The sequence below is a fragment of the Lepisma saccharinum genome, chromosome 13, assembly GCF_977018435.1.
Source record: "Lepisma saccharinum chromosome 13, izLepSacc3.1, whole genome shotgun sequence".
NCBI classification, from domain to species: Eukaryota; Metazoa; Arthropoda; class Insecta; order Zygentoma; family Lepismatidae; genus Lepisma; species Lepisma saccharinum.
Genome location: NC_139241.1, coordinates 47,061,410 through 47,087,399, shown reverse-complemented (window position 1 = coordinate 47,087,399; position 25,990 = coordinate 47,061,410). Strand labels below are relative to the sequence as shown.

The 25,990-nt window shown below is 40.2% G+C and overlaps 1 protein-coding gene across 2 annotated transcripts in view; it reads left to right on the top strand.

The window, feature by feature from the left end:
- Positions 1-25,990, top strand: part of LOC145997255 (PHD finger protein 21A-like) — a 121,869-nt gene that overhangs the window by 55,281 nt on the left and 40,598 nt on the right. For both annotated transcript variants that reach the window (XM_083134106.1, XM_083134105.1), the window contains exon 4: positions 22,596-22,834. In XM_083134106.1, coding sequence (XP_082990232.1) covers positions 22,596-22,834 — 239 coding nt within the window. The remainder of the gene's footprint in view (positions 1-22,595; positions 22,835-25,990) is intronic.

Below are 25,990 nucleotides of genomic sequence, written 5' to 3'. Positions count from 1 at the left end.
TTTGTTAAGGTAAATTTTGATATAGCGTACCAAAGTCTGGAAGAGTCCGATCTTATTCTCGTTTTAATTTTTATCGATATTTATCTTGAATTTTTCCAGCACTATAAAGAGCAATATAATTATTGGTTGTGTAGGTTAAATATCTTTCTTCATACACTATATTTTTATTCTCGAAACACGGATATATTCAAAATATGCTTTGTACATTTAATATTGTTCCTATTGTACCTACCCTTAAAAAGCACATATCCACATCTATATTTCGGGAGGGGTACGAACCAAGTATCTCACATATAATAGAAATAATAAAGTTTATAATTAATAAGTTCATAATATTAATATGTCTATTGATCTCCAACTATAATATTATTAAAATAGGTCAATTAATATTTAGTATTGTTATTGCATGAACAGGTAAAAGGATGCTATAAGAATAGAGATATAACAGTACGTATTTATCATCTAGTTTGTCTATTTTCGTATTATTAGTAGTAGTAGGGTTACGAACAATTTTTCGCAAGCACTGTCAACGCAAAGCTGTGTAATGACAAGTTAATTCGTACCTTTATGTAAGTTGTTCAAATGATTCAACAGTAAACAATATTTTGCTTATTTAATTGTGGACTTCGGAGATCCCGCACCCCTTGGATCCCTCTTTAAATAAGTCCTTGACAATCAGCTGCATCTGTTGATCGAGTGTTTATTTACAAGATGTTTTGACGTTGACGTAACTTCCGTGTTTACGGGAAAAGTCCCGTTTTCAGATGCGAACTCGCGTTGTAAGGTCTGTTCTCTCCGTTTTACGAAAAAAAAAATGTACAGCACGACCAAGATTAGAGAAACCACGGCAAACTCGCGAACTAAAGTGGACATTCATTTGTTTTGTCGTCTTGCTTCGTCTTCAAAGAATCAACATTGTTTAATATTACGTCTCTGCTTTCACTGTGTACGGGTTTCCCATAATGATGACACAAACATTTAGCACCGAATAAAGGTGACGACAATGTTTTGGCATAGGATTATATCATTACATCACCCACTCTCCCTTTGCTAGCTATGGTTGAAAATTAGTGATTGCCAAATCCGGATAAAATTTGGCCTATCCGGATATTTGGATTATGAAACGTGTACAAGCAAGTCCAAGCGTCAAATCTAGCAGGCATTTTAGCCTCGTGTAATTCTGCCTTAACTTACACAATTTTGGTAGACCATAGTGCATCTGCAGTTGTCATAACTTTCTGTCACCACAATTAAACAAGATTTGGTGGAATTTCTTAATAGCACTCAGCTCCCCCATGGCGCAGTGGTAGCGTCATTGCCTTGTAATCAAGGGGTCCCGGGTTCGATACCCGGTGGAGGCACAAGTGGTTCGGATCCCACTTTAAACTGTAGGTCCAGTCCCGATTAGCCATACTGTGCATAAAGTGGACTTAAAACGCCAACTCAACTCAACTCTTAATAGCACTTTATGCACACGGACTTGGAAGCACGAAATTTGTACTCCATCGAAATAGAACACAGAATCCACCGTCAAAGAAAATAACAAAAAGAGTAGAATCTTAGTTTCGACCAGATTATTTTAATATAAGAAAATGGGTGAAAAAATATGATCACCCTGTTCATGTTGGGTATATGTCAGTCACGCTTTCTTTTCCTTGTTTTCTGTAGATATGTGTATCGATCTCTTTAGCCACATATATTTGGAAGGGAAGGAATTGAAAAGACGGGGAAAACCATTATTAAAGCAGGGAGGAAGACTGAGCGAAACGCGGAAGAAAATAGAAAATTCTAACTCGTCTTGATCATCTCGAGCGTCCTCTTCCACTGTTCTTTTTCATCCCGACGCAAGTACAGTGTTGCGAACCGCAAATGTATTCCCCTACACGTAGGAATTTTTTACTCGTATACCATATGGACGGATTATTTTGCCAATACCAGGTTATGTCGACATTTTTTCCACTTCTCTTTTCTAGAAGACGACAGAATTGATTTTCTGATGCGAAACCTGTATTTTGACAGTTGGATTCGTTCACAGTGCCAGTGTTGCAGGCCAATGAGGCTCTGGCTTCCGGACATCCTCTGTGGGATTTCTGTTGTGTGGTTGTGATTGTCCTTTCATCAGTTCATCTTATCACCATTCACCCTCCCCTTCGCGATGAAGTAAAAGTACAAGAAAAGGGAAGTAAAATAAAACAAAACAGTCATTTCGCAGTGCGCTTTAGTGCGATTCAGTGTTTTCGGCATTTTTAGTGCACTTCCACTGCCACTATGGGCCTCTTGTATAGCAGGTTGTTTAGGAGTGAAGAACGTTATGAAAATCAAGAAAAAGTAAAGAAGTCTACACCGATGAGCCATTATATTATGACCACCCCGACCCAGGAACATTTAGCTCGCTTGAGCGGAGAGTAACACGTGACATTGGCAGCATGATATACAGCGTGTTTCAAAAAGAATATACGTATTACAAAGTATTGTTTTGTCCAAACTATCGATCGCTGCGCCCCGGCTCGGCTATTAGAGAAACGAATACATAGTCTAGTTTATATAATAGCTGCTAGATGTCAGTTGTGTTCTGTTTTGCTTGGTAACCGTCAGTTGTTTGAAATGGCTACTCCGCAGCAGAAATCATTTTGTGTTCTCGAGTTTGCGAAGTGCAATTCCGTGATTACATTGCAAAGACGTTTCAGGTTGAGGTACCAAATTGATCCTCCGAAAGGGTGGAACATTCGCAGATGGCATCGACAGTTTGTAGATACAGGATGTGTATGTAAAGGAAAGAGTTCTGGCCGCCCTCGTGTTCCTGAAGAAAATGTTGCACGAATTCAAACTGCTTTCCAACGTAGTCCTTCAAAATCAACTCGTCGTGCCAGTCGGGAGTTACAACTTCCTACAACAACAATTTGGCGTGTTTTGAGACGTCGGCTGGTTATGAAGCCGTACAAGGTACAGCTGTTACGAGCTCTTCGTCCTGATGACAAACGCAAACGTGTGGCATTTTGTAACGAGATTCTTGATGCTATTGACAATGACAACACTTTCGCACAACGCATCGTGTTTAGTGATGAAGCTGCGTTTCATGTCAGTGGTCAGGTAAACAAACATAATGTTCGCATTTGGGGCCTACAGAACCCACATGCATTCATTGAACATGTACGAGATTCGCCCAAAGTGAATGTGTTTTGCGCGATATCCCGATCATCTGTTTACGGCCCATTCTTCTTTGATGGAAACATGGTTAACGGTCAGCAGTATCTCTCTATGTTACAAAACTGGTTGTTACCGAGGCTGCACGAAGACAACTTCATTTTTCAACAAGACGGGGCACCCCCTCACTGGAGTCGCCAAGTGCGTGATTATCTGAATGAAACTCTACCGAACCGTTGGATTGGTCGTCAAGGAGCTGGCGACTTAGCATGTATCAGCTGGGCTCCACGGTCACCGGATTTGACACCCTGTGACTTCTTCCTGTGGGGTTTCATTAAAGACAATGTTTATGTACCACCACTCCCACAGAACCTGGAAGAGTTGAAGAACCGGATCCGTACTGCCGTAACATCAGTGACGAAGGACATGCTTGCCCGAGTATGGGAGGAATTTGAGTATCGATGTGATATTGTTCGTGTCACTGCTGGAGGACATATTGAACATCTGTAATCTTAACTTGAGAGGTTCGTAAGTATGTGTGTCAAGTTTCATCTTCGTATGTCTTAAAGTTTAATAAATATATGCATGCGAAATACGTATATTCTTTTTGAAACACACTGTATATTAGGCAGGTCTACAGGCTCGCTGTTAGTAGTGTCTCCGGCGTCAGAATGGGAAAAACGGCCCGATCTCTCCCAGTTTGATAGAGGTCAGATTGTGATGGCATGGCATCTTGGTACCAGCATCTCTGAAATGGCACGGCTTGTTGGTTGCTTTCGTGCTGCTGTTGTGAGCACGTATCGAAAGTGGTGCAAACAACGATACGTCGTCCACCCGTGTGTCGACAGCGGCTCATTGATGCAAGAGGCCAGCGGAAACTGTCGCGCATTGTTCGAAGTGACCGCAGGTCCCCCGTTCAAGAAATCGTCCATAGGTGCAACAGTGGTGACCAGGAAAATGTTTCACAGCACACGGTCCATCGAACACTGCTGCTGCATGGGACTGCGGACATAATGTGATAGCTCAATAGGTAGGTGGTCATAATGTAATGGCTCGTCAATGTATAAAAAGTCAAGAAATTATACTTGTGGTCAAGAAGTTTTGCTCTCACAATGACTGACTGATTGCTTATGATTATTTTACTTCACTTTTCTGCCTCTCACTATTTATCCTCATCTTCGCGATTACCATGAATGGTAGTAAAGAATAGATGGATGAAGGGACAGTTTCAAATGTACAACACGAGCCCCACGTAAGATTATACTGGCAGTGACCCAGTGAATCCAGACGCCAGAGCCTCGAACCTGCCCCCGTACGGGAGTGGTTATCACATCGCGGTACAACGCAGGGGTTCCGGGTTCGAATCCCTGCCTGGGTTTGGATGTGTTTGAGTGTCCATTTATCATATCATCACTCATCCCCATCTTCGCAAATTAGCCAAATATGGCACAAAAAGGCGATGTAAAATGAATCACATCAAAGTAGTAAAGAAAAGACAGAGCCTCGATAAATGTGCCAAATGCGGTACAGGATGCATTAATTGATAAAGTAAGTATAATTCTCTTGTCAAATGCGGCTTCCAGGATGGTGCAGTGGTAGCGTCGTTGCCTTGTAATCAAGGGGTCCCGGGTTCGATACCCGGTGGAGGCACATAGTGGATCGGATACCACTTTAAACTGTAGGTCCAGTCCCGATTAGCTTTACTGTGCATAAATTGGACTTAAAACACCAAATCAGTCTTGTTAAATGCAGTTTTCATCTTAACTGGGCTTTTGGTAGGGGTTTTCCATCAAATAAATATTTATTTTCTTAATTGCTAATTTTCAACTTTACCCAAGTAGAGGTCGAATAAATAAAGCAAGAAAAAGTCAAGTACTTTTGATTTGTTATTTTGGTAAAGTTAAATCGCCTTGACTGATTTCGTTCAAATGCAATACCAGAGACTTAACTGCTCTGAAAATTAGAGTTTTGTCATGTGGAAAAAAATTTCTCTTGCTCACTGTAAATTAAATCCAGGACACATACCTTTCTTTCAGTATGCCCCAATGCTTTTAGTCGAAGAGAATCCTCGCCAAGTGTTTATTGTTCATTTTAATTCAGGTTTATTGCCACTGCAATTTGTGTTTTCAATACTAAGTACAAGATGAAATTATATTTTGTAAATTGTTTTTTTCAATTTTATATATTTGCCAGTTCTGCAGAAATCTAAGTGTTTCTTACAGTGGTTGTTGAGGGGTCATTGCCCTTCTTCTCGACCCGGTTACAGTAAATTTAAATATTTTGCACTGTCATCCATTAAATTACTCTCTAAAGTTATAATAGGGAAATGTTTTTTTTTTAAAAAAAATATTGATCGTTTCTTTTTAAATTGGATCATTGTTTATATTTTTATGTCATACATGCATTTTTATTTGCCATTTTTTAAGCAATTGTTAGGTTATTAAATACATTGCGCTTGTAATTACAAAGTCATGCCATGAGCCTGTAAAACGTTGTTGCTTCAGGATATATGTATTTCTTTTCGCTGGCTCGTAGCGTCGAAACGAGGCGTCAGACAGAAAAGTTTGTTTCCCTTAATATATCTTAAGGTGGCCGCTGTATATGTAATCCGAGACGCCGAAAAGCCTTCTCTCGTCTCGAAACCAACCCTAGATGTGTGGCATGCCACGTGCCATAAACCAGAAACATTAAAAACATTAATTTCGTTCTTGGTAGTAGACGTTGTCAGCTGTTGGGACTTTTTATTCGCCAGTGGGGATTTTCTTCCCAAGCGGTTGGCAACACTGCGACTGGAAAGGCTGAGGATAGATTTGCGGAGCAGCAGCTTCCAATCGAGCGACAAGCTGTTGCAAGAATTTGCGCGAAGAGACCAAACGACTCGGGAACTAATCTGTTTGCAGCGAGGAACTCTTTTTCGTTAAACGATAAGACTTAAAGCGAAAACGCGTCGTTCGCTGCTCGTTGGGCGGGTTCACACCTTTCAGTATTCAGATGTCGGGGGAGGGGGGAGTCACTCAAATATCAACATCTCTTCCACGTAGAACATCCTGAAATTGCACCGTTTCCGACAGACGAAACTCTGGCACCGGGACCCACACCACAGCCACTAGAATATTCTGTGCGGTTGTGTATTGTCTTGTATCTGCCTGTTCACTGAGAACCAGGCACGTATCCAGGAATTCCTTTCGGGGGGGGCTCAACACCATTTTTAAGGGGTATAGTAAGAACCTCACAATTGTATGTTCAAGACCAGTGGTAGCAATTGGGTTTCAAAACGGGGGGGGGGGGGGTGCGGAGGGTGTTGCAAGGAAAGTTTACTTTCTCTTGGTAGACAAGGCTTAACATTAAGAGGCCATAATATTGATGCAAGAAAATAAGAAATGGGGAGCAACTATCCCTTAAATCGTCGCCACTGTAAGGCTGTCATTTTAATCAGAACGTGAAAACGGAACATCTTTTACCACTCGACTCCTCTGTTTCCATGCATTAACATTGTGTGTTTGTCCATTTCTTCTCATCAGACAGACATAAAAACATCTATGGTATCTTTGAGTGTTTTTACGAAGCTGTTACACTACACGGGATGGATAATCCACTCGACAATGTGAGATTCAAACTGTGGGCTGCGAACTGGACGCAGACAGCTCTCTGATTCGAGCCTGAACACCACTAATGTGTCTTGTCCTCCCATGTTTGCAGCTCTTATAAAAGCCGAAACCCACCAAATTGTTCAGATTCAGACCTTAGCACTTACAAGTGTTCAAAAATGCCTGTCACAGCTTCCGCTGTCTTGTCATATATCGGCACGAAACAAAGGAAGTCTATTCGAATACAAGTGGATCACGAAACAATTAATGCACAGTGAAAACACTTCCATTCCCAACACATCTAATGCTTCGTCTCCCAGTATGATCAAATGCTTACTCATTTATCTCCAGTGACGTGCCCAAGGGAGGGTTGGTGAGGTCATAACCCCATTTGACCCGGTATTCCTTTTTTTTAAAAAAAAAAAAGAAAAGAGGAACGTCGAAGACAGGAAAAAATGACAAAATCAGGACTGACCACCAAAAATAGTATACGTAACCCCTCTCCCTTCCGAGAATCCTGGGCATGCCTCTCTTTATCTCGGACACATTTTTTAAAATCAACTCACCAGAAGTTTTTATCATTCCGTATTGGAGATTGAAGTGAGATGCGTTCTTCCTGCAGGTTTGTATATCATCCTTTAGGGTGCTGTCGTCGGCCTGCCTTCACACCTAACCTTAACAAGGCCCTAATTTTCCATCCTTGTGACTTGGATTTTCAAGACTTAGGAAGGTTTCAGACCGAAGGGACAACGTTTCACACCGTAGCGACACAAAAATCTGCACAAACCTAATTTCGACTTGTGAAATCTCCCTTATTAGGCCACTGTCATTGTAACCTCGCTATACAGGCAACACCTTACGATTTGATATACACAGGACATGTACTATGTAGACATTTCAACGAAAAATCGGTTGAAGTCAAGGATGGCTAGGTGGCTCAGTTGGTAGAGCACTGATTCGGGTCCTGGTAGAGCCTGCAATTTCCGCCTAAAATGTCTACATATGCAACATCTTCTTGCTTTCTCTTCTCGACATTCATAAAATTTTCGGCTGTCTCTTTATGGTAGTTAAGTGTTTAAATGTGTTTCGAACCCAGTAGGCTTAAAAAAAAGTATTTTTTTATACCATGAAATTCTCGGACTGCATATACGGAATTTAATTCTGAGAGAGAGAGAGAAAGGCCTTGATCTCTTCGGCCCTCGAACCGAACTAGCACCACACTGAGGCCCCGGAAGTTCTGCTGTTGTCAATGTCTTCATTTTCGAATCACTATATCTTATAAAGCAACCAGAGGACGCTGACTGACCTGATCACCAAATCAACTGTATGAATTGTCACACTTTGCTCTGAAATATCATTAACCGATTCTGTGTACAGATCAACCGAAAAATTAAATCCGCGTATTTATATCCTCATTATATTCTAGAACGTTCCGCAGATAAAATGATTCGTTAATATTGCCAGTAGTTGACTCCTTCTCTCATTCAAGAACGTACCCTCTCCCGACTTCCAGAGATTAGAAATTACAACGAATCGCCCTACGTGTGGCGCTACCTTTGTTTTGCAGCTTCCAAATGCTGACTCTACATAGAGCTCAAGTGCGCTGCGACAACACCGAAAGCGCAAGAAAAGTTTACGTGAAATATTAACAACAGGGTTATAGAACATTCTCCGTCTTGCCTCGATAATTGTCTATCTCCTTAAATCATCGTCACATTATTCAAAAAGCCAAAAACCTAATTTTATCTAGTGTAAAATAAAAAAATTCCTGCGGGGGAGGGGGCTCGAGCCACCTCAACCCCACCTTGGATACGTGCTATTAACAATAACAGGGTTATAGAACATTCTCCGTCTTGTCTCGATAATTATTTCTCCCAAATTATCATCACATTATTCAAGATGCCAAAATCCTAATTTTATCTAGTGTAAACAGAAAAAAATCCTGAAAGGGGGCTCGAGTCTCCTGATTCCCACCTTGGATACGTGCTATTGACAATAATAGGGTTATAGAACACTCTCAGTCTTGTCTCGATAATTATTTCTCTCAGATTTATAAATTTATTATCTTCACATTATTCAAACCCCAAAAATCTAATTTTATCTAGTGTGAATTGAAAAATTTCCAGGGGGGGGGGGGCCGAACCACCTCATCCTAACCTTGGATACGTGCTATAAACAATAATAAGGGTTTTAAAAAAATTCTCCGTCTTGCCTCGAGAATTATTTCTCTCCTTACATTATTTTCACATTCAAGAAACCAAAAACCTAATTTTATCTAACGTAAACTGAAAAAATTCCTGGGGAAAGGGTCAAGCCCCCTGTGCCCCATCTTGGATACATGCTATTATCAATAACAGGGTTACGGAACATTCTCCGTCTTGCCTCGATAATTATTTCTCTCCTTAAATTATTGTCACATTATTTTATTTCACACCACAAGAAACCAAAAACCTTATTTTATCTAGTGTAAACCTAAAACTTTCGGGGGGGCTCGAGCCCCCTAAGCCCCCACTCTGGATACGTGCCTGCTGAGAACCACTTTCAAGGTTCGGCTTTTATGAATAGCGTAGTGGTAGATGTGGTATAGTGGGATCACAAAGAAAGAAACCTGCGCAGACCCCATCGCGCTGGCGGGTGGGGGGAAAAGACAGGAGTACAGCGCCTTGAATAACGTAGTGTGGAAAACGACCCAAGAAACTGGTTCCCCGAGACGATGACAAGCAGATGGCAGTGCGATCGACCCAGGTGCTAATTTTGTTATGAAAGTAATGCGGCTTAGTTAGTTTTTGGAATATATTTTGTAGATTTGTTTCTCTAGAAAGGCGGTAAGTGAATTGATGGAAACAATTATATTTGTGGAGTGATTTGCAGTCACGAAATGGCATTAATTTGGAAAGGAAAGTAAAATAAAATTAATAAATAAATAGCATGCGTAACACAAGAAGAAACATCGCAATGTGATTCCGGACGTCAGGTCTTGGACTTTGTATTAGAGTTTATTTTTCTATGTTATTAGAATATAAATAGTATCCTGAGAGATATTTCATACCGAGGCGACAAACCACAAATGTCGCTTGAAAGCGAGCAGTCGGAAATCAATGCAGCCTTTCGAACCGTAGGGACAAAAGATCTGACTACACCGTTTCCTCAAGGAGATTTTACACCAAAGCGACAAACGATACGAGGATTTCACACCAAAGCGACACGGGTCATTCGGTCCAAGGCAACTTTCATACCGAAGTGACACATGTTGCTTGGAAAGGAGCCAATCAAGAGCAACATTTCACATCGTAGCGGCATGACGGGAAGCACAGGCCAGCGTTCGGTTGGTGAAATCCTCAAGCGATAAGTGTCGCGTGCGGCTTGTCGCTTTGGTGCGCAATCTCACTAAAGCAAGACACTCATCGCATCGCGTATGCGCGAACAATAAACCACGGCAACATGTTGCAAGCTATTGAGGAAATGGCTCAGTTTGAGCGACGCAGAAGCGACAAAGCGACGCGTGTGGCTTATCGTGTCGCCTAGATCTGTTGTTGTAATGTGCGGTTTATCGTGTCGCCTATCTGTTGTTCGCAAGCAACGCTTGCTAATAGACTGAAGGCACCATGTCGCTTGTCACTTAGTTGAGGACTCCCCCTAGAGCGCGTCGCTTCGGTCTCAGCACCCTTCCTTTAAGGAGCTTTCCGAGCGAAGTAACAAGTAGCACGCGAATACGCCATATGAACGTGTCGTTTGCTGTTTGGACCCTCATGTGCAATGAATGCTATTTTACAGTCTTGAAGTGTGTGTCACTAGTGTGACAGTGTGAACATCCCGTGTCGCTTGTCCCATTGGTTTGAAAGTTTCCTTACACTCATGTCGATGGCACTAAGAAAGTTTTGTGGGGTTCCCCTTGTCGTTTCATGCAATCATCATTATCATCATCGCCGCGATTAGTTTAAAGCGGAAGAAAAGAGACAGTAAATATAAAAAATACAAATGCTTCAGTGTGTATATCTTTAAAAGAAATGATGATGATGATAATAATAATGAACCTAATTCATACACAACAATTTAGTTGCCAAGAGCATTACACGCGTATTTTTCTCCCGTATTATTAACGAAAGTATGACGATAACAGGACGTGGTCGACTGTCTAGAATGTTCGTTAATATCTTCGCGACCACTGTACCAAATATCATAGCAATTATCACATTCATAGAAATGCTTCATGTAAAAGAATCAGACGTTGCAGCGAAAACTCCATTTACTTCCATTATAAGCAGTCGAACACCAAGCACCGGGGTCAACACCAGCGCCTCTAGCGGATCATTTTCGAGTGAAACCAGCCACAGAGCGCAGAACCATGCCGTTTTCCACACTACAAGGTGGGAAATAACCTTTTGCTAGGGGTCCACAGTAAAAAGTAACAACAATTAAGAAATTATGGTAATACCAAATGCTCACTATGACAATCGTGGTTAGAAAAACAAAATTAAAAGTTAGTATGTCTGCCGTTTGCTTCTCTCGCAGCACGAAGATGATCAGGGTAGGAGCTCAGGAGATTCACAAACAAGTCCGTATTCCATGTCACGGAGGACTTGTTCCAGATGTGCAAGGAGTGTTGCCCAGGAATAGCGGTCCAGTCTGTGTTCCACTATCATCAAGGACTCAACTGCGTCCTTCAGAATAGCCCCCAAGTGCTCCGCTGCATTCAGGTCCGGTGATGCACCCGGCCATTCTGAACTGCTGAAGAAGTCAATGCCACTTCGCCAAAGAAGGTCTTGGGTAGCATTTGCCTGTGAGAGAAGCAAACGGCGGACATACTAACTTTAAATTTTGTTTTTGTAACCACGATTGTCGTAGTAAGCATTTGGTATTACCATAATTTCTTAATTGTTGTTACTTTTTACTGTAGACCCCTAGCAAAAGGTTATTTCCCACCCTGTACGTTATTCTAGGCGCTGTAACAGGAGGAAGGAGCCTTCAGAGCGGCCAACGTCAGTGTTGCCAGACCTATTGATTTCTCGGTAGGATTCCATAATAAACTATTGCTATGGCTCCTCCGATGGCCTGCTCAAAAACAAGTTTCCTGGTCACCTTACTTGAACATGGAGGGGAGAGTGGAACTCCACTCAGCCATGAAAAGTGCTGTTTGAACTGTGAAATTATGCCAAACGATGTGCTAGGACATTATTATTCTTTTATTACTATTACTACATTACCATGGGCGTCCGGAAGGGGGGGGGGCGTGGCCCCCACTGGAAAATGAAAGTCAACAAAAAATTATATAAATTTTTACATATACAGTAGAGCGTCGATTATCCGAAGTAATTGGGGGACATGGGTGTTCGGAAAACTGGTTTGTTCGGATAATCGAACTGTACATGTTTATTTGCCAAAAAGAAGTACTGTACAGTAAATTTATTCATAAAAACAGGCATCTCTTTAAGTATGTATTACAAAGTAACGTACAAAGGCAACTTTAGTAGGAATATATAGTATGTGATACAGTTTATTAAACAAAAATATGTACATATTACATACGCATTTTGCATGAACAATACACACAGTACACAAAATTAACGTTTAAAAAAATCCTTTATTTTGGTCTGTCTAAGCAAGCCTACACGCTTACGAGCAGCTAAGTCACGTACTTTTTTCATTACAGATATCTGAAAGTGAGCGAGTACACAGTTCGGTTAAGCGGTCGTTCGGTTGACCGACGTTCATTTCAGCTGCAATAATGTGTGTTAATTATTGCATGAATATGATACATTGAAATTTAAGCAATGTTTTTTGAGGGAACAACACTATTATTGGAGAAAATGTGCCTTCTTTGCCCCCCCTGGAAAAAAATACCTTCCTTGCCCCTGCCTGGAAAAAATCCTGCGGACGTCCATGTACATTACTATTTTTAGATGGTTGTATTTTATCCCACCCGAAAATTGAGTTGATTTCAGTTACAGTAATTTACATCCATTATTATAATAGGGATGTAGGAACGTGATAATTTCAAACTCAAGTGGCGTTTTCTGAGAGGGCAACATTATACGGGGTAATATGCCTCGTTTACCCGCCTGATAAAAATACATTGTTTCCCCCTCGCTGGAAAAAATCTGCAGACATCCTCTTGCCCCCCAGTGCGCACGCCTATGCCGCCCCCGAGAAGGTCGTTCATCCGCTACTATTAGATCATCGGATTTTGTAGCAGATCTTCTGGTTTCCCAAGGAACAATCTCCCGATTTTTTCAAGTCTGACCTGGCAACACTGCCCCGAGCACAGATAACGGCAGGGAAGATGCGCGAACGCTTTTGAGGGAAGGTTTTTTTCCTTGTGGTCGAGCTATATAATGTGTTCTTGATAACATAATATTGATTTTAAATCACTGACTCAGATTACATATATTTCTTTCTTATGTCCTCACCATTGACGCACCCTTTATCATTTTAAATAACCAATCAATCAATCTATATTCGAACTTCGAATCAAGGGATTCTACATTGGGACTGCGAATCCAAGATTCCTAGATTCGGACTGCGAATCCGGGAGTTCTAGATTCGGACTGCGAACCGGGGGTTCTAGATTCGGACTGCGAATCCTAAAGGGGTTCTAGATTCGGACTTCGAATCAATTCACAGGCAAGAACTTACTAAATTAATGTTGCGGGGTGATTGCTGAAAACTCGCAGAAATGGGCTTTTTACATTTATTCACAATTCAACAAAACAAGGCTCGGATTCTTCCAATAATTCTCTAATTTACATTATTTACATTTCTCTAATTTGAGCTCCACGGCGGAACCTCGGCGTTTTCTGATGGGAGGCCGCTGAAGACCGAAAGATCACTCTCCCTATTACTATCAGTTTCACACACATTGTCCTGTCCTCTGTCAGAGAGGCCATATTTATACTTCCTCCCTCGTCACATGGGGGAGGACTGAAAGTTCAAATTTTATTGGCTCTTTTAAACTACACTGGACCATGGAAGAAACCCAAGTATACAGAATTGTACACAAACCAAGAGAACAAATACTGTTTGTAACAATCGGACGACTGGGAATAATACAGAGCATTCCCTGACATTCGCTACGAGACTCGGCGACAAGCGTGCCGGCGTCAGAGATTGTCTTTCCCGGTGAACGGGGTCCGCGACAGTCGCACGCTACAGTCTGATTTTTTCGCTCTCCCTGCCTTCGCTCTCTTTCCCTTTCTGTTGACTTTGCAGACTGACGCCAGTATAATCCTCCCTCGGAAGTTGTGTTGTGTCTTGTCCGTGTGTTGAAGATTGTGGATTAATATGGCACCACATACGTTTACATTACAACAAAGGATTTATCTTGTCTAGTGTTACTTCGGAAAGAGGAATTGTGGAGAAGTGCGACGACGTTTTGCAACGAAATTTCCTGGTGTTCCCGTTCCACATAGGACCACTATATTAAACCTAGTAAAAAAGTTTAACAGGGTTAGTTCTGAATGAAAGTGGAAAGAAAAACACACGTGTACTTACTGAGGAAAAACTCGTTGAGCTTAGGACAAAGGTTAGAACAGTCTCCTCGGTAATCTATCCTCCACCTCTCACAAGAAACGGGTGTTTCAAAAACCACAGCATTTAGAGCCGCTAAAATTCTTAAATTTAAGCCCTACAGAGTATAAAAGTATACAAAGACAATCCGCACACCATCCGTGAGTTAAAAGAGAGTAGTGTACGAGAAATCGGGAGAATTACAGTAGACGAACTTGCACGTGTAAATGCCAATTTCCTTCGGAGATGCCAGGAATGTGTTGCAGCAGAGGGACATCATTTTCAACACCTTCTGTAGTCAAGTTTAGTACACAATATGAAAACTGTAATTTTAATAGCCGACTCTAGCGACTGTCGCGGACCCCGTTCACCGGGAAAGACAAGCCCTGACGCCGGACCGCTTGCCGCCAAGTCTCGTAGCGAATGTCAGGGAATGCTCTAGTATCGTATTTTTTTTTTCCAATTTTACGGTAAACTAGTGATTTAGTTCCTACCCCCAATTCTTCCACAATGAGTTTTCACCAATGTTTTCACTGTTCCCTTGATTCGTACATTTTATTTTAGTTTTCCGAAATTGCCGCTATTATGTAGGCATTAGAGTACTGCATTGGGCCACTTTCGCTCGCTCAAACTCGATCGAATATCCCACGCTCGAGCCTGAATCGCTCGAATATATAGAATATCAAATATCATTTCAATGTGACAATAATCGTACAAATATATGTGTAAAATTCGTGCTGGTAGTTTCAGCCCATGATCATTTATTCATTTTCATATATTGCTATGTATTGGTAAGATAGACTAAATTACATTTTTAACATGGAGATGAGGACTATGTTCACTTTAGTTTCAATTTCAACCGCCCCCCGTGGCGGAGTGGTTAGCACATCGCGCTACGACGCCAGGTGTCCCGGTTTCGAATCCTGGCCTGGAAATGGATGTTTGTGAGTGTCCATTCATCAAGTTTCATCATATCATCACTCATCCCCATCTTCGCAAATTAGCCAAGAGTGGCACAAGAAGCGAAGTAAAATAAAGCAAATCAATCAATCAAGTTTCAATTTCACTACGTCTTTCACTTCACGAAGCATATTTGAAGGCCCACCACCACAGACAAATTACGGTTATACATGAACTACTGGGCTTCGAGCGTATACTGATCGTTTGAATGTTCGAGCGTTTTTCGCTCGAGCGAAGAAACTGTCGATTCCGTAAAGACATCTGGCGTCGTCCGTGCGAACTATTAGACGATCGAGCAAATAAGCTTCGATGCATCACTCTAGTAGGCATATGTCAGTCATATTAGGCCAATGCCTTCATATAACAAGACCTATGCATAGATTCCTTGTTTGCATGAATTGTTATCATCGGATCGCAACACGATATCGCCGTATTACAAATGTTGTTATACTTCATCCACGCAAATTAGGAATAGCCTACTACGTTCAAGCTTGTGTATTAGTTTTCGGTCTATCCAACACACACATTTATGATTGTGATGCTATTTCATATCGCTATTCATGACCTACCAGTGACGACGTTGCATACAAACAGTCTTTCCACAGGCCTTGTTATAAGAAGGCATTGGCTAGGCACCGACACCTGTGGGTTGAAACAAAATTTTTGTACCAGTACAATACTAAGTTATAGCGGCACGTAAAACCAGCCCGCTGTAATCCCGGTGTAATTGCTTCGCTAATGAACATGTAAAACATCAACATGAACATGTAAAACATCAAAATGAACATGTCAACAGAAGATGGCGTTGCATGAGTTACTAATTCTGTTACTCACCAACAGGTGGCTTGTGAACCCGTGGTCGAGTGAAAGCAGTTGAGAATCAGGCCTTGTTGGGTGAAGTCGTGATAATGCCGTGTTTGATTCCTGAGCGTGTTGCAATTGTTGAAGCTTTTGTGCGCACCGGATCGTTTGTGCAAACAAGGAAGTTGTTTCAGGAGAAATTTCCAGGAAGTCCTGTCCCAGCAAAACGCACAATACAGGATTTGATTGGGAAATGGAGGCGTACAGGATCTGTTGCAAATGCTCCCAGGGACAGACGGCCATCTGTCTGCACACCTGAATTACGGAGGCAGGTGCAGAACATAATGGCGAGAAGTCCTCGTAAATCAACGATGAAATTAAGTCAACAGGTTCCAGCTAGTGAGCGAAGTTGTAGACGTGTGTTAAGGGCGCTGAAGTTAAAACCTTACCGGATAAGTGTAGTGCAACAACTGAGGGAGCTTGACCCGGGGAAGAGGGTGTATTTTTGTTCATGGCTATTGACGAATGTTGCCAGTGGTGTTTTGGATCCATTGATGCTCATCATGAGTGGCGAGGCGTTCACCTGTCGGGATACGTAAATTCCCAAAACAATCGCCATTGGTCGTCACAGAATCCACACGTAATCCACGAGCAGCCATTGCATGACGAAAAGATTGGTGTTTGGTGTGCCATTTCCGCACAACGCGTTATGGGGCCCATATTTTTTGAAACCACAGTAGACAGTAACGTGTATTTGGGAATTCTGGAAGAGTTTTATGAACAATTGACAGAAGAGGAGCGTCAGTTCTGTTACTTTCAGCAGGACGGATCAACAAGCCACACATCAAATACTTCACTATCCTGTGTGCATGAAATGTTTACTCCAGAGAGGACAATTAGCAAAGGCCTGTGGCCTCCTCGGTCACCCGACTTGTGAACTTGTGACTTTTACTTGTGGGGAATGTTAAAGGGGAAAGTATTCGAAACAAATCCACACACAATTGAAGAACTCAAGACCTCCATCCAGAATATCATGAACAGCATCACCACTCAAGAATTAACAAAGGTGTACATGAATCTCCTGAAACGTGCTCAGACGTGTGTTGAAGTGGGTGGAGGACACTTTCAGCATCTATTGTGAATATGAGAAATCTTAACACACAACATTAAATTTCGTTTGGTGTATTGCTTTTGTTTGATTTTGTTTTAATTTCACTTAATCATTCAAATTGTTCATCTAATGATATCTTATGAAGGGACGGGCTGGTTTTATGTGCCGCACCCTGTACAATACAGACCGAAGTGGACAAGTTCGAAATGCACGGAGTGGAAACTATTGTCACCATGAAGCTTTGACGAGTATCTTACGACGTTCTCAAAAATTGTGTACGTGCATCTTTGGTACAGTCATGAGCAAAAATTGATTGTAGTTCTCAAGTAAAGCGATGCGGAAAATCCCAGTGAACTCTGGAAACTCACAGCACATAACAGATGACGCATTGCATAGCACCCAAGAATATAATGTTGATGGCAACGAGAAATATGGTTTTCTAGTTCTTGTTTCGCTGTAATATTTATTGTGCATTACGGATAATAACAATGGAGGAAGGGGGTGACGAAAAACGTAAGTGGAAGGACGCAGAGGTGGTGCTTTAGCAGTGTAACTACCTCAGTTCTGTTGTTATTTTAGATGTTGATTTTAAAATAAGGGGCATGTCAGCACACAGGCTATGCCCGTCATGCTATACGGGGATAAGCCCCTTAACTAAAACAAAATGGAAGACAGGACTTTAACAAGAAAAAAATATGCCGTAAAGACTAAATCAATTGCTAAAACTAAGACTGTCTGTCATAGACTACTATCAACAACTAAGGCTGTACTATCTCTGAAGGTAAAATATCCGTACCCTAGTTGCTAGAAGCAATTACCGGGCCCTTATACGAGGGAATGAGGTTCACTTTGCCTTACACTCCCTCCCACCATCTCAGTTCTCGAAGAGTGATTTGTGCCTGTTATCGCCCATCCTGACTCCATGGTTTACCTCCTCACTCCAAACGAATGCTAGGACGATACTTGCAACGAAGACCACCGACGCTTCCACACGTTTCCCTTTCATTTCATTCTGTAGTTTAACATGGTGACCTGAGACATGTGGATAATGCTACGAGCAATAAGGCACCCAAATTTCAATCTCCCTTCCACGTAGGATACCCTGACCTGCATTTTTCACACTAACGAGGACCTGGACTCGCAGCCGGTATAGTCCTCTTTGAGGTTTGTATTTTGTGCTGTCATGTATGTTTGTGATTGTCCATTTAATCACCATGCATCCTCATCTTCGCGAGTAGCCAAAAGTGGCAAAGCGAATTAAAATAATCCAAATCTTCTCCTCCCATGGGGCATCGGGGTGAGGACAACAGGTGCGTCCGCCCCCCTGGAAATTTGCATCATTCGTTTCAAGTTAAAAGAAAACAGATGGCTCGTAACCGAACGGAAGTACGAACAGAATAACGAAGTAAAAGGTGCGTAAAATCGAAACATTGAGTATTAAATACAGGAACGAGTTTGTTTTCATCTTCTGCCATTTAAATCACAGAAAAATATTGTTTCAGTCTTCAAAATTCCAAAAACTAGAGTTACATGTGAGATGTCACACAATAGGGTGAAGTGCCAGAATTTCGGATACCTCAATATTTCACCCAAGAACAGCAGCACCGAAGTGCAAACTGACACTATATTTCTCCGACAGTTTCAACCTTGTGCCTGACCTTGAACGTTGCGTTTTTACGTTGTAGGTTTTGACTTTTCACGAGTTTTGTTACAGTATTTCACACTTCACACTTAAGGCTTACAACAAGAAGGTTAGTATTTATACACTTGTTTACGAACTTGATATGATCTTAAGAGTTAAGGAACTATAACTACCTAGTTTTAATCACGTTATTTCAGGAAGCGAACTTACAGAACCCCATATTGAATACATGACTGGGTTGCCTAATTTCGGAAACTAAATGTGTGCCTACTTTTATATTTATAACCTAGATTATGATATATTATTTATTACCTAGATACCTGACCGAAAAATGAGAAAAAGGTCGTCAGACGCAATAAGAATAACTATTCAAGCAGTGAAGAAGAAAGAAATGGGATTTGTAAAGATATATAAAGTATTTTACGAGATGTGTGCAGGAACAGAGGAAAATGGGTGGAAGACTTTCAAATGCGAATACTCTCGTTGAAGGAAAGAAGTAAAATTGATCTAATCTTTTCCAAAATGCATATGCACATAATACATTTATATTCATTTGAGATAAGTTTATTTTTGTTTGTATTGAAAACCGAAATTTATAATTAAAAACCCTATCCGAAATTAGGCAACATTTTTTTTTGCATACCCAAAATTTGCATACAAATAATTATTTTAAAAAATATCACAAATATATTATTTGAATGTAAAAGAAACTCTGGGAAACAGTAATAAATACATTATTTTCTTTGCGTTTAGGTAATACAATTATAATTTAAAATTAAGTTTCCGAAATTAGGTTACCTTACCCTATAAATACTTTAACAAAAAATTCCACCTAAGTTCTAGACCTTGTTTTCGAATGAGGTGTGTAACACTTAATAACAAAAGAGAATGACTATGCATTTCGGTACACTAAATGTGTGAAATGTAGTAATAATAATAACGAAGAACAGTTTTCTGGATATTCACTCATTTAGTGTGCGAATGGGCGTCGGGAGGGGGGGTCGAATGGGTCGGTGGACCCCCCCCTAGAAATTGACATTGTTCATTTAAAGATACAAGAAAGCCGAAAGTTTGTTACTCTTATTGTTAAAGACAGAAATAAAGTTCATTTAGTTAGCATTCGAACAGATTAATCAAAGTAGAAATACATTGGATCGAAAACATTGAGTGAAAAATACACGAACAAGGTTATACCTATTTTACCATTTCATCCAAAGTTCATTCACAGCTTTCAAAATTCTAATAATTACAGTTGTAGGTGAGAGGTCACACAACACTTTATGAAAATAATCCTCCTAACATTTAAAGCCTTTTCTTGAACGAGACGTGCAAAGGTTAATAGCAAAATGCATTCAGATACTAACTGCATAAAATGCAAAAGAAACAGTGGCGGCGATTGGGTTCCAAAACCGGGGGGGGGGGGGGCAAAGATAGTAAATTTCCCTTTGTAGATAAGGTTTAGTTAGTTATTATTATTTCGAATAAAATTTATTTTTGTTAGTTTATAATATTTATTATTGTATAATAACATTTATAACAGTGGTAACAATACTTATTATTTATCTACTATTTACTTTATTATTTGCCCGACCCCCCTGTAAAAATTTCTGGCGACGCCCATGCGAGTCCCCTTACCCCTCAATGCAGCAGCTTAGCTAAGTCCCTGTTTATTATGATACTGTAGTATTCCTGTCTAGCTGTTCGGCACTGTATTGTCAGCATAGGAATGCGCCCTGCATGTGTGAGATTTATTTTTTCTCTGCTCCTTTTGTTGTCAGGGAAGCGTGACAGTTGCATGTATGCGAAGTGTTCTTTCAGTCTCGTTATGAAGGAAGGCTGCAAGCGCGCACCTGCGGCCAGGTGTCTAGACCACGTGACAGATGTGCTACGTGCGTGCAGTGTTGCCAACTCAGGCTTATCGTAACCAAACCTGGTAGAATCACGAGAGGTCCGAGATGCTGTGGGGGTCTGAAAGAGCATAGGGCAAAGGGGGGCCTTACCTGGATTTGTTGTATTTTGCCTACGCTTTCCTTCACTTTTGGCTAATAGCGAAGATGAGGATAATTGGTGATATGATGAAAGAATTATCAGAAACACGTGGGTAGAACACAAGAAGCCCCACGATGAATTATAAGCTGTGGGTCCAGGCTCCAGAGCCTCGCCATTCGGCAAGGGTGTACTATCTGGAAGATAGATTGACAATTGGGTACCTTCAGCGAAAGTCACCCCTTAGATGATTTCAGACCGAAGCGACAATCAACAGGCGACACGGGTCGCTTGAGAATTTCACCAATCGAACGCAGGCTTGTGCGGCCTGTCATGTGTACTACGGTGTGTAACGTTGCTGTTGATTGGCTGTGTCGCCTGTCGCTTCGGAGGGAATACTCCCATTTAGGGAGATTTCTCACTGAGGCAACGCGCGACACTAGAGTTTCACATCGAAGCGACAAGCTGCAAGCAACACGTAGCAAGCGACACTTGTTACTTTTAAAAAGTGACTTTCTGAAGAACACTAATCAGTGGCGAAGCGTGACATTTTTAAGTAGTCATGGCAAGACTTGCCAAACGTCAGGGTCAATCTTTCAACCCGGGAAGGGGGATGGAGCATTCCTACATTGATAATGATGATAACAGTGTTCGTACATGACGTGTGAAGTAGAGATGACTAAAAAAAAAAATTAAAAAAAGGAAAATTCAAAAATTGTTGAACTTCTCTCTCCGAAATTCGGATTGCTTCCGAAATTTTTAGATTTTCCGGAATCCTGATATTTTTGGTCGCCCCTGGTGTGAAAGTAAGATACGTTAGGGAAAAGGTTCTGTTTGAGTAAATATGTCTATCACCTCGAGACCAAAAATCTTGATCAATCTTGTCATTTGTAAGCATAGTATACACAAAACAGAAGGAAGTACTTCGTGTTTTGTAAACCAAGAACATTTTTCCCCCAAAAAAATCGATATTTGAACCGCAGGATCCAAAAAAATTATAAGAAGAAATACTATGAAGAAAATTGAATGGATCCAGAACTGCTTTTTTTTTTTCAGTTCTTTCTAGAACTAACCGTGGGGAAATTTATGCTTTTGCTTACTTATATTTTTTTCTATACACCATTACTTTCATCATGTAGGCTATTCGGTGTAAGTTGCGTTGCGATGCTCTTCAATATGTTTTTTTTTCCCTCTTAAAAAACAAGAGCGTTGCATGCTTTACAGTGCTGGACATTCTGAGAAGTTTCATCTTGATGTCACAGAAACCCTGCCGTGTTTGTAAACAGGGAGGCTGAAGAAAAAGGTCTCTCATGACCAGACCTTCAAAAGCGGGAGAAAAGCAGTCGAAGGACCTTCCTTGGATTCGCAGACCTGCTGCGATGAGCTGGCCCTCCTGATACCATTGCACTCAATAGAAACGCAGCGGGACGGTTGGGCACGGGGGAAGGGGGTGTAGAATTGCGCTCTCCTTTCGATGCGCTAAACTTAGCGAATCTCTTGCGTATTTCTAGGTGTTTAATGGTGTTACTTGACTAACTTCGCTCAAATATGCGAATATTCTGATTTATTTTTTGTTCTTCCCTAAAATATTTAAAAAAGCAATATTTTTATTATTTTGCTTTGTCATCGCCGCATCTCCCGATGACCGGACGCCTGCCTCGCCTCTGACACTAATAAATTTACTAAGAGTAATGTACAGTTACTGTCTGTAGTAATGGTAACTTTTTAGAAACTTGGCTAGTATCAGTTTTTAGAAATTTGTTAACGTACAGGTAGAATTTTCATATGTTACTCATATTCATTTGTATTAAGTACTGTGTAGGGACTCCATAAGATTACAATGTGATTAATTTTCTTTCAGAAAAGAATACTGGAAAGGATAAGGAAAGAAAGGGATACTGTGGTTCTGAAAATTCCTTCTCTAAATAACAATAACAAGTCTCCCCTTGCCGAATCAAAGCTAGAGTCGACAGCCAATCACTTCTCTGGGAATGGTGCCTACATTAAACACGAGCCAGTCATATCATTTCACCGTTCTTCCAGATCATCTGACAATACTATGGTAAACTCTATTGCTAGATCACCTCTCGGTAAATACAGGTAAGTATGTTTTAAAGGGTAATGGTAATTCCTAGTACTTAATGTAAGATATACATACACAGGCTGTCACCATGTACTGTACTATGAACATACTTTAACTCACTGTGCGAATTAAGCTTTTGCTTTTTTGGGGGTGGGGAATGCAAATTTGTATATGTTACCAGTCAGTAAATTGAACTATTGCCTGGTGGTTCTAAGTACTTTATAATATTGGTAATAACCTTAAAACACATGATAACATTTAAAAGTAATTTAGAAACAGTGCAGTACATACATTTACATTCTAAAAAGCCTAAACATCCCCGGCAGGGATAAAAATAAATTTATTTTGCCGGGGGTAATTTTTTGTGGGGAATCCCCCGTTAATTCACACGCCGTGTTTAACTGTATGTATGCTTCAGACGTTTACATTTCTGGAATTCGTTTAGATAGTATGAGCCCTTGAAAAAAAATCCATTTTTTTATCCTGCAAATATGAAACCATGTAACACAGATTCACTGATACCAGTAAAATTTACTTTTTCAGTCCAGGCAGAGTGACGTATTTCACTGCATGATCGTCGCAGATTTTTTGCCAATCTTTTTTTGTAAAAGTGTGGGGTGCGACCATTCTATGAACCTTTTTTTTTAGATAATAAATTGTGTCAGTATTACCACAGATAAGGGTATATAATTATATTATTACTTAAAAATTATTTAATACTAAACTGTCTGTGGTGCAAGATTAGGAATAATGGAATACTTGTAAATATACATTAAAATTGATGCATATCATATCTTTGTGACAGTTTAGTGAACATTTTTTCCTCTGATAAAGTTATTGATATTAATTTGTGCATTACAGTCGAAATGTTATGCTTGAGAAAATTACTACAATGTTGCGAAGTACGGACTTAAAAAATTAAATCTTCTGGGTCCGAAGATTCAATTCAGATCTATTCAGCTTAGATTCTATGCTGTTATAATTGGTTTTTTTATCTGATGCACCGATATAATTCGTTGACAATTTTCTGTTCAAGGTGTGTGTCTAGAAAGGAACAGAATATACAATTACATACAAATCCAGGCTCTAGTCATGAGTTACTTATCAGTTGGCACGTTACATAGTAAATGTTACGAATTAAGGTAGCACTTATTACATAACATTTAAGTAAAACTGTATTACTGCATTAACACATTTGATAAATGAATGTTACTTTATGAAATAGAGGAATTATGCTTGCATTTCATGAGTGTCTCCCCATGTTTTGTTAACTCTGATTAATAATAATAATAATAATAATAATAATAATGGAAAACTAACAACAACTATAACAATGCACAATATATACGACATGCATATGCTCATGCTAGGTTGATTGGAATAGGAAGTACAGTTTCAATTTGGAACCAATCTGTGTAATATGCCTGAAAAGGGGATATTTTGCTTATTGTGAATGGAAGGAAGCACGGTAGTCCCGACTGGCGATAATTCCAGCGATAAGAGCTAGTGCACCTTAAATGGCAACATCGCATGGTTTCTCCACAAGACCCATTGTGCCTTCGCGACATGAAAACTATTTTAGGTGTAAGAAATCATGTTTAGACAGTAGATGAATAAATTAAACATCTTTCTGTAACATATTTTCAACTGTGTAGCTTTTTTTATTGTTATCTGTCAAGTATTGTGGTGTTTGAAAATCTCCAGTGATGGAGAAATACCAAAGGTTTCTTTCACCCCCTCCCCCCTTTCTGGACCTCAGTGCATCAGGCCCGTAGCTAGAATTGATCTCCAGGGGATGCTCACGGGTTATCAGGAGGGGCTTTGTAAACCAATTCCGTTTTTTAAAAATTTAACAGTATTAAATTAAGGTAAATTATGTGTGTGGGGGGTGGGGAAGGAAGGTTACATAAAATTTATAAATATCACACAAATACTACATATTTCTACATCTTTTAAAATATATCTTGAAGTGTTAATTGACTGGTACTGAAATCATCCCTTACAGACTCTCATACTGCTTTAGATGATACAGATATTTATATCACACAAAAAAATGCACAATATTCAATCACAGTGCCTACAGTACATTCCATCCCCGGCCGAAGCAATAAAACTCCCCTTCGTTCCCAAAACTTGGGAGCTGTTGACCTTTGATGCAGATGCGAAAGAAATTGATGACAGTCACAGTCATCTGATCTCTGTATAAATGGAGGCCACAACAGGGGCAGTGAAGGTACAGATAAAGAAGCTCTCCTATGGAAGAACTTACAAAGTCTAGATAATCTTCTAAATACTTGAAGCTACTTAGACTTCAGCTCATAAACAAGGTGAGCGAATGTAATAGCTGCTGTTCATGTTCTGTGGATTTATCTTTAAAGTTGTGAGCTGTCTACATTTTCACTCTTCACTGCAAACAAATTATACAAAATAGTTTTGCCTAATTTCAAGTGGGCTGATGGCAGTGGGCCTGCAGTGCATGTGAATATTTTGAGCCAACCGTGTTTCTGTTCTAAACACAAGAGAATACAAAATGAACATATTTCCATCACTGTGAAATTTTATAAAACCGACAACATATAGCAACTATTGACTAAGGTAGGTGAGCCAAAGGTGGCCATAGTTCAGCTTCTAGGGCAATTTACAAATCTCCAATGAGAGATAAATTTATGAAATTTTAAGAAACAACTCTTATAATTAGTTAACAACATGTACCATATAAATATTTTGTGAATTTGCTTGTAACTTATTTTTTAAAAAAGAATTAGGAAACCGTTACATCTGTTCCCAAGGTGGCCCACTGCTTATAGTTTCGTAGAGAATGTTGCTTGTGCTCAAGAAAACATATTTATTCATGTATATTCATTTTTTTATAATTTGTTAGAGAAATTGTTAGTCTCAAACTTTTGATTGGTGATATGCATTATGTACATTAACGACGCATAACGAAATAAATAAAAGAAACACTTCTGCAAAAAAAAATTGTCACTGAAGTATTTAACATGTAAACCCAAGATATTAATAACATTTAGTAATTTATGAAAGTCTGTGCAAATTTAACATTATTAGGTAATCTTTAATAATAAAACTTATTTTAATGTGAAAAAAGTGTAAATTCCAGAGGCGAGTGTAACCTGTTACCAAGGTGCCCCGCCATGGGATTCATTCCATGTCCT